The sequence below is a fragment of the Diospyros lotus genome, chromosome 4 (genome assembly GCF_014633365.1).
Source record: "Diospyros lotus cultivar Yz01 chromosome 4, ASM1463336v1, whole genome shotgun sequence".
Taxonomy (NCBI): Eukaryota; Viridiplantae; Streptophyta; class Magnoliopsida; order Ericales; family Ebenaceae; genus Diospyros; species Diospyros lotus.
In genome coordinates, this window is record NC_068341.1 from 43,070,583 (window position 1) to 43,081,193 (window position 10,611).

At 37.5% G+C, this 10,611-nt stretch overlaps 1 protein-coding gene across 1 annotated transcript; it reads right to left on the reverse strand.

Annotated features, from left to right (window-relative positions):
• Window positions 1-70: 70 nt before the first annotated feature.
• On the reverse strand, window positions 71-7,947 carry LOC127800328 (uncharacterized). Its single transcript, XM_052334877.1, has 6 exons — window positions 7,596-7,947; window positions 7,397-7,491; window positions 3,649-4,472; window positions 1,523-1,655; window positions 493-833; window positions 71-421 (listed from the first exon to the last, which is right to left on the reverse strand). Exons 1-6 carry the CDS (start codon window positions 7,876-7,878, stop codon window positions 301-303), a joined length of 1,797 nt encoding a protein of 598 aa, XP_052190837.1. The 5' UTR covers window positions 7,879-7,947; the 3' UTR covers window positions 71-300.
• Between the last annotated feature and the right edge of the window lie 2,664 nt (window positions 7,948-10,611).

Genomic DNA, 10,611 nt, shown 5'->3' on the forward strand with positions numbered 1-10,611 from the left:
AAGCATGCACTTCTGGCGGTGATGATCGAACGAAGAACATTTAACTAGGAACCACCATACAAGAGAAATCTGGGGAAAACTTCTACCCAAATCCAATTTTCCTTGTATATCATCTAATTATGTACACAAAATATACAGGTAAAAGACTTGCAGAACAAACTTGACGAAAAAAAGAATAATAAAAAGAGTTGACGAACAAAAAGAGTCCAAAATTTTCAAAGCAGAAGTTTTGATTATGGCTACCAAGGTTACCCAGCTTAGGAGATTTGTTTGGTTATCCATGATTACCTTCTTCACTATTTACTTGGGAGGAGATGTTAACTTGTTTTCCTCTGAGTCATGCCTTAGTGTAGCATCTCCACCCATCAGTTCCTGAAAGCCTTCGACCTTCACGGGGGGAGCCCTGGCAGTGCCCATGCTCCTGCATTAAAACCATGAATGTCGTCAGAATTGCATCATGAATTGATTCGACAGGGGAAAATGGTGACTTACGGTGTTTGGGCTTGAGGAATTTGAAGTGAAGCCAATTGCCTGAATTGACTGCTAGCTTGGGGATTGAAATTTGACAAGGCAGCAAGTTGCTGTTGTCGAAATTGCCGGAGCTGTATTTGGGGATTCATTGAGCCAAAAGCATTACTTTCAATTGGAAATTCAGGATTTTCAATCTTCACTTCCACCAAGGGTCTTACATTCTCCATATTCATGTTCATGCCAGGCCGAGTTGCAGCCTGTTGCTGGCGTCTTCGCATTCTTTCCAACTGCTGCTGCTGCTGAAAAGCCAGATTCTGGGAATTAACCATCTGCGGCATCTGTGTATATATTGGCCTTGGGATCTGTAGAGTCACCACAGTAATCATTTTGGTCATCTTACTGATGATTACATCATGACAACAAATCAATTTTAAAAACACAAATTCCAATACCCTTGCAAAAGCTGAGGATGTTTTATGCCGGAGCATGAAAAGCATAGAAGGTGCTGCTACATGTCATGTTTATATTAGACAGCTATAATGGAACAAAAATTTGGCAAACTTCCAGCACAAGATTATTGCAATAATATTTACACTTATAGATCAGTGAAATATATTTTTATTTATTTTTAAACTATAAAATAAAGGCTTTAAATTAAATTAGTATTATCCTGCATTTTATTCATTATTTTTGTCATGTTCACGCATTATTATGAAATCTTATTTTGGTTTGTTCATGCACATGCTTCTTAAACTGGAGATGCTGTCAGTGCTGCAGTGCGACAGAGCTAGATCCTAAATTTACAAGTCCACAGCCAAGCCTTTTAAAGAGTATAAATCCTAAATTTACAACAATTTAACTAAGGAGGTGCCAGGACTTGAAAACTCAAGCTGGCATGGTTTTCATGCCAGGATGAACTTTAAAACTTTAACTGTAACCGTTATCCACAAACCAAAGTTCCCCACACTACTCATATGAGCAAGAAAGACTACAGAGTAAACCAGCAGCAAAGCAGATTTACATAGAAAGACCAGAAAGCAGTGATGCTTACTTGCTGAGCTTGTCGAATGGGAGCCTGCTGCTGTGGCTGCATCTGCGACTGAATAACCTGTATTTGTTGCTGAGCTTGTTGCGCAGAATTCCTTGTACTATCCTTCACAAGCTCTGCTAAAGCCCCAAGATTACTAACAATGTAGGAGTGAAATAGGTTAGTTAATTGCAACCATAAAATTGGATATGTTAGCTAACTAATACACATGGACCCAGAGTGGAAGGGAGGAAGAAGGTAGCAGACACATGTAAGACATGTAAGATAGGCTAAAGTTTAAACATGGCATAATCCTATAAGAAGGCAGTTAAGAAGCCAAGAGTCAAAAAGCTGTCAAGCACCAAAATATATAATTACAACAATAAAATAGCTCTGATATAGATCTGCAGATTAATGATAACAATTGATAAAGGCTTGAAAGCTCTATTATCCAATGGGGCAATCTAATTTGGGCTGTGATTTTGTAATCCCCCCATTTGAGAAAGGGATTGTTCACGCTCAGAAATATTGGAAGCCAAAAGTGTATCAGAAAATAAGGAAAATTGATTGCTGAATTGCAATATTGAATTATCATAGGCATTATCGAAGAAATCCAATCCCTCTTAAGATCTTCATTGGAGAAAACCATCACAGAATATAAATTTTGGAGCACTTGGATCCACCTCTATGGAGTTCCAAGTTCATATGTTTCCCTCTTAGTAGCGAGCAAAGCAAGTAAATAACTAATCTCATGATTCAGCCTCTGTGACCTGGTTCAAGCATTTAAGCTGCAGTTTCAGAGTCTGCTCAAAACTGGTCAAGTAAATGGCATAGCCATGACTTGACCATCTCAAACAATTAGGATATTGAGATGTGCACTCTAAAGTTTCAGTAGGGGTGTGGATACATCACAAAGAGTAAAATATCAAGCATATCAAATAATATTGCAGAACCAGATTCATATAGGATAATTCTATTTCATGGATTTTTTCAAATATTATTAAGCACTTGAAACAGAGACTTCAAAACCCATGATAAGACATCGAGCATATGACATGTTTGTGGGGACAAGCACTCCAAAAACACATTAAAGCATAAGAGTCTGCATAAAGCTAAAATAAATTTATCAGTTTTTGCATTAAAAGCCCTTTATTGATTTATAAAAAACAGTTTACCTTTATAGATAAAAAATACAACCGTTTCTTTTGTCCTTGGGTATGAGAAAATTAGATGAATCTACCCCTCAGATGCATGCCTGCACATGATACTCAGACACGAGTTCTTGTAACATCAGCCAGTAAGTCAGAGATTCCTATGCCAGGACTGTGATATTATGTTGCTTATTGATCATTCATTTGTTTAGATTTTCAGGCTACATGACATGTATATCTATCAATTAAGGCAAGTATATATGAGCTTGAACTAAACCCTTTGTTTATACAAATACTATTTTGGCCAAAATGGCATTTCAACCTATGTTGCACGGAAACGGAAATGGGAAACGTTTCCAAAAGGAAACGGCAACGTGAAAACGGACATTCTTCTAAAAAAATAAGCATAAATAGGATCTGAAACGGGAATAGGAAACGTTTCCGAAACGAGAAAACGGCTCCTATGAGGTGTTTCCGTGCAACATAGATTTCAACTATATAAAAGCAAAGCAACAACATACATACAAGAGAAATTAGGAGCATTCAGACCTTAGTGGGATGAGAGTTCTCAAATAATGTGCTGCAGGTGTTAGCCAACTAAAGCAAACATCGTAAAGCATCATAAAACATGTAACAAATTTGAGCATATAATCATCTACACGAGAATGTCAAGCATGAAATGTACCTAAAATATCATATTATTCTCATTCAAATTTTTCACCAAAAAGAAAATAACAATAAACAAATTAAGAGGGCTCATAAGTTGCAACCTAGATCTTGTCAAACTTAAGACCAAGCTTGGCTAAACAGAATTCAAGATTAATCCAAGCTGCATCCAAGATAATAGCCACCAGACATATCTACCTAGAAATAGTTTTGTGCCCAACTTAGAGTTCATTTTTATTTTATTAAGAAATTATATAACAAGCATGTTAATTGAATAAGAAACCAAGCAAACACTTTCAAGCGTAAGATGTAACCAGAGCTTCACTTACTTACCTATTCCCTGCTGTTTGAAGGAACATCTTAACTAGTTCAATTGCTGAGCACTGTTTTTTGTAATTATCAGCAAGTACTTTCAAGATGCGGCCAAGCTTACAGATGTGACAGCTCAGAAACTGAGATAAGACTTCCACTGAGACTTGTGAAGAAGCTTCATACCCCACATTTGCTAGCACACGAGCTACCACCTTTCTAGACAATTCTGATGCTTGCTCTTGAGCAAGAAGTTTTCTATTTCCATCAGATCCAACTTTTCCACGATATTGATGTCCTCCCTGTTCCATGTTAAGATATTCTGGCCTAATTCCAAGCCTTTCGATCATGATAGGGCTCCGGGTCATAATTTGGGGAAGCATATCAAGAACACCATTAAACTCAACTCGGTGCTTCTCTTCCACTCGAGTTATGAGAGGAAGGGCACTATCAGGAACACAGTTAAATGGAAACATGGTTTCAGGAAAAAAGTACATCTCATCATCAGAGGCATCATTGTCACTTAGACCTGAGTTTCTAAGTTTGTGTGATTCATTTTCCAACATGGCATTGCCAAAACCACTGGGTTCATCTTCCTTAAAGGCTACTCGTCTTCTCTTTTGCTTATCAAGAATTCTCAAATAAGTAGCCATCTGCTCAGGGGAACGTTTGTCTGTCTCCCAATCCCCACACAATAACTTATATGGTTTAGTAGCTCTATACTTCTCAAAAAACTGAGTAAGCCAGGATTCTGGCAATAAGTCATCATGCCGGTACCTCTGGGACACATTATCCATATCTTTCTCACCATATCTTGATCCAACACTAGTGGCCGCTTTAGATTGGATCTGTAAAAAAATTTAGCAACGTTAGTGAATTACTCAACCAGAAATTGTGTGAAATTGAACAACAACAATCATAAGCCTTAATCCTCTGCAAAATGTATGAAATTGAACAACATATTTCCTTGATAAGCAAATAAGCATATTAAAAAAAGAAACCACCATGAGGCAAACCCAGTACAAATAGGAAAGGATCCCCCAGGAAGATCCTGTCCATCCCCAGACATAAATAAAACATCTAAAACGGAAAGAAAAGTCTCAGGACAAGGAGGCAGTCCTCCCTTGTCCACAATTGGAAGGGAATGATTCCATACAAAAAAGATAAAATGTCACACCCCTTCAAATATCCATATATATTAAACTTCCTATATTAAGGCCAAAAAGAACATAAAGGAACGACATGCCAAGCTTTAAACAATCTGTATAGCTCTCCTGTGCTGAGCCTGAAAAAGGGCCAGAACAGTATAAGGGATCACCCAAGAAATACCAAATTGTGTATGACCAAGCCCAAAATCTCTGTAGCTACAAAGCCTGAACGATGGCTTTAATCATTCATTTATCTTTGCAAGACCAAAGAGATAAAAATAACTCTCACCTATAATTTCCTTTATCGATTGTGAGACCAAATAGATCAAAATAACTTGAACAGCAGTCTACAACCACACAAACTCTCTCTATACCCCTTATCCACCTTCAAAGAAGATCCAAAGAACTGCCACAGCTGCACAATATCCGGCTCCATGCCTCTTCAGAACTCACTCGCTCCAATCAACCCCAAATTTTCCTTCAACAACTCTTTTTGGAAGACATCTTTCCCAACCACAAACCTCCAAAGCCACTTCCTTAAGAAGCCTCTGAAACAAATTATATTCCTTAATTGTTAATTCATAACCCACCACCACTCTGGGGAAAACACACTTTATCTCAACCTACTAGGTGATATTTGAACTTAAACCCATACCAGTATAGCCAAAGGCAAGAAAGGCACTCGCCTAGGCACTCAAGCAACACAAGGAACCATGGAAACGCCTCGCATAGTGCCAGGCAAGGCCCCTTTACTCAGGTGCCGCCTAGGCGAAGGCCTATGATGAGGCGTTGAGCACCACAGGCACTCGGCTAGGCTAGAACCAAGAAAAAAATGGAAAAAGCAAAATGAAAATGAAATGTTATTGGCCCCAAAAGTCAGAGAAGATTGTGTAATGTCCTAAAAAATCTAATAAGAGGAGGAAAAATGAGAAATTGATTAGAGAGAAGCATACTTGAGATCGTTCTCTGCTGCAATGTAAACCAATGCAAAGCAGAGTAATTTTCTTCCGATTTCTCCATATTTCCAGATTTGAGGGAGGTGACTTCAAGAGGAGTTGCTGTAGGTCAGTTGGAGTCATCATGCACTGGAAACCCTTGGCACGTGGCCAACCCTTCTGGCAACTTATCTCAAATGGCAGGCTCGCCTCTGACACACAGCCCTCCAATGGTCATCCCTGCTCCAACGGTCCAACCTAACTTTTTAGTCTGGTCTACTATGGATCTAGGGTTGTCGGCAAACTCTGGCTTTTCTGTTGCCAAAATAGCCACAGGTGTTGTGCAAAGCAGTTGCTGCTGCCTGCTTGTGCTTTTGTGTCTTATTGTTATATATTTTATATTAACTATTTGTTTTCTTTGTTGAAACATTGTTTGTTTGTTATATAATACTGAACATATTGAAGATAACTTGTATTACTTGATTGTCTGTATCTGAGGGAATTTTAGATGTTCAATTATTATATGCATTACCTGATTGTGTTTTCCACATTAAATATACTTTTTATTAATTTTATTGTCATTTTAGCACCTCACTTTGCTCAGGAGAGCACTATTTTGGCGCCTAGCGCCTCAGGCTATAAGAGTGTCCTAGCACCTTAAGGGCACCTTTCACCCCTGACTACCTTGACCCAAACCATCTCTCCCCCCCCCCCCCCCCCCCCCCCCCAAAAAAAAAAAAGAAAAGAAAGAAAAATTGTGGTTTGCCAATCCACTGCTGCATTCCACCTAACTTTAAACTTAACAAGAAAGTCACAACGGCAGACCAAAATAGGAACTCAAGGAATGACCACCCTAAATCCCAAAATCTTTGAATGGTTTGACACATTCTAACTTTTCCCTATCAAAATGATCTCTCTCTTGGAAAGATTGAAGTTTGAACACAACACCAAAAGCAAAATGGCTTCAAAACATATAAGCATGCATCTCAAGATCCTAACTTGCTAATGTTAACGCCACAAAAAAAAATAAAAAGAGAGAGAGAGGGAGGTATCTTCCACTAGAAAGGAGTTGAGACACAGAAACCCTCTACCTCCCCTCACAAGCAACCATTAACCCCTCAATCTCAAGAATGTCAACTTTCTACATGATGAGACTAAAGCAATCCATAACCAAAATAATATACATATATATATGAGGGATCCCCTTGTCTCAAACTCTCTAAAAAAAACTCTCGGAACCTCATTAACTATTTACAGAGATGCAAATTTTGATCCACTTGATACACTTTTCCGTAAAGCCACCATATCCAGAACATGGAAGAACCCCAACTTCACATGATCATTCGATTTCTTTTCATCTTGCTTTAAAAAGCAACCCTTGAGTTTTACTTTTCCAGGAACAAAGCATTTTGATATTTTGAGACAATGACCTCTCTTACTGGATTTTGCCAGTATTTTGAAGCTAAAGGATTTTCCCGGCATATGTTATCTAGAGTGCTCCACGCCACACCTAGAGCCTTGAAAGCCCCTAATTTCAAGCACCCCAATAACATTTTCTCATAAAAAGTATTCCAAAACATGATCCCCTACTTCACGTCCCAAAAACCTTAGGGATCCCAGAATAGGTCAAGTAGAACTAATAAGAAAACCTCCAATGAAGAAACAAGTCAATGCAATTAGATATCAAACCTTCGACGGCGCCGTTCTAGCAGCAACAACACCGTCTTGCTCACAAGCTTCATCTTCCAAAGTGAAGTAAACATCATCGCCATGCAACTGCAAATCTGAGAAAATCGAATCCACTTCACATTAACAAACGAACACGTAAACACATCAGAATTTAGGGAAATAGCGAAGAGGGAGATTTGCCGGTGATCGGGATACCGACAGTTGGGGTTTAGCTTGGCAACAGCGGCGGAAGAAGGCGGGGAGAGGAAGAGGGAAACGGAGGCTTTATCGAAGAGGAGAGCCCGCGCTCGCAGTTGCAGATGGATTTGAGCCCTAGATTTGGAGTCGTCGGCTCGCATGAAGGCTTCCCAAGTAGACGGTGAGGAGAGCGACGGGACGAAGTTGGCATAGAGCGAGTCGCCCAGCCACGACCGCCACACGCCCTGATTTTCTAGCCTCCGAGCCAGCTCGTAGCCTCGGCCGTCTTCGCCGAGCAACGCCATTGGATTTTAGAGACGGAGGAGAGAGAGAGAGAGAGAAAGAGAGAGAGACCTGAAAGTGATGTTCGAAGATAAAAGAGGTCGGTGGATTACTGTCTCCGGCTATAGATCGTGTGCGAGGGCGTGAAGTATTTTGTGAATAATTTAAATTTTATTATCTGAATATTTTTTAAAATTTAGAAATTTTAACAAGATCTCTCTCTTTATTTTTTTTTTCTACGATCAATGGCAATCATCTCTTATCATCGTCATCATCCTTTTTCTTGACGTCGTCCTCTTCATCAATGGCAATAACCACTTTCTCTTTATTCTTTTCGTTATGAACCATAATCACTTATAATAATTGTTATTACGTTAAATTTATTATTAATTTTATAATATACAAAACTCTTTTGCAATCCAAATCAAGTATCGAAGAAAAAGCCCCCCTTGGATTCAAGTTTTTGATTTTTGTGATCTTAGATTATTGATCGATCCATAAAGTTACTACCAAAAAAAAAATGAATTCAAAATAATGAGAGCACTTGTAGAGCACGAAAAATTTTTGAAGAAACCATCCATTTGCAAGATACAAAGAATAACGTATTTAGTTCTTTAAAGACACTAAATAAGCCAACTATGGTGGTATCTAACGCCACTTAAATTTTGTTATGTATATAATTTTTAAAGCTTAGATTTTTTTATCACATCTCTCGTTATTATTTTCAATGATAACCACGCATCACCACCATCGCACAACACTGACCATTGTCTTCTCTATCAACAACAATCATATGAACTATTGTGAAAGATCACCCTTCTTTCTCTTTCCCTTGTTTTTCCTTTTCTCTACATTGCTACAAATCTATTCCTCATTTTTTTAATCTTTACGAGAATTTTTGTATCTCATAAACGGATGTTCTCCTTCAAAATTTTTCATACTTTCTAATGAGACGAAAACAACAACTAACGAGTCTCCTTCATGCCTTACAAGTACTCCTTACTTTTTGGAATGCATTTTTTTTTTCACCAACTTCATCAAACAATCAATCAATAATTCAAAATCAAAACTTAAATCAAAGCAAGGCTCTACTTTGGTGCTTGATTTGGATGGGAAAAGGGGTTTTGTGCACTATAAGGTTAGCATTGGGTCTAACGTGACAATGGTGAGAATTTTCGTAGTTAGTCGACATTGATGAAGAAAAGAATAAGAGAGAGACCGTTTCAATTGTAAAATATAGAATCGCCTAAATATGTCATTTTTCTTTTTCTACCAATAAATGGATGTGACCATGTAATCAAGAAATTTTCACAAAATTATAAATTATCTATTTTATTAAATTTAAAAATACCATTTGAAAATTTATTTTTATTTCATTCAAAAATTTGTATTTTTTAATATGCACGTATATAGCACGGATCACTTCTTTAATTACTAAGTATTACGAGAATTGTAACGACCCGTTAGTGGGTCTAGGTGTTATGGGTATTTTAGTTTGCACATTAGAGTTGTTGCCTTTATTAATTAATTGTTAAAAATATTATATGAGTTGGTAATGGGGGTAAATTAATGAAAATAATATTTGGTGTGAAAAAATCTCAAAGTTGTGGGCTAAATGGGTTTGGGCCTTATTTGAATTAGACCATTGATAAATAATTAAATCTTAAGTGTAAATGAATTGGGTTGAACCCAAATCTCAAGAAAAGTCCATTGGGCCTTAATTGGATTGGGCCATATATTTTGACTTGGGCTTGGGCTATATATTTTGACTTGGGCTTGGGTTATGGGCATAGAGAATGGTATCTTAATTAAAAAGAAAAAAAGATTAAGAAAATGGTAAAATGACCAAAATGGGTAAGAGATATGTGAATTGTGTGTGTTAGTATGAAGGGTAAATTAGAGAAAATTAAAAGGGAGATGGATTGAAAGGAGTTGGGAGACAAGTCTCCCACATTTTTTTTCCTCCTTTTCTTTCTTCTTACTTTCTTGTTCCCTTCTTCTTCTCCCTCTCCCGATTGTCTCTTCTTCCTCCATTGTTCTTCTTCATTGAAGCTTTAAGTGGAGACTATGGAATTTTCAATTTCAAGGGGTGTCTTCATCTCTTTGGATTGCAACCATCTAAGGCAAGTTCCCTTCCTTCTTGTTTCAAATTCAAGATCTTCTTCTTCTTCTTCTCCTTATGATTGTGTAAGTTCTTCTTCTCTTGATTATATTTTAATGCAAGTTCTTCAACCTTGTTTCCATCTTAGAAGGCTTGTTTTCTTCATTTTTAAGTTGTTGCTCTTAAATTCTTATTCTCGGATTCACTGACCATGTTATGTTCTTTGGTCTATAACTCCTTGTGTTTATATCCAAATTGAGATCCGTTTGTTGGGTTGTAAACTAGACATCTTAAGCTTCATTTTAGACACAAGAATCAAATTTTTTGACTAAGATTTGATCATGTTATAGCCTTGTAAATCCCTGCTAAGATCTGGAAATTTTACTGCTTTCGAGTAAACTGACCTTGTTGTACTCTTTAGGGTATAACTCTCTGTGGTTATATCCGATTCAAGATCCGTTTGTTTCTATATAAACTAGACTTGATAATATTCATTTGGTAAATTCTTTAGAATTTTTGGCTGTGTTTTGAGCCTACAGTATCCTTGTAAATTCTTGCCCAGAATCTGGAAATTTTCTGCTCTGTTTTTGAATAATCTGTTCTTGCTTCGGTTTTTGGGGTATAATGCTCTGTGGTTATATCCAAATTGTGATCC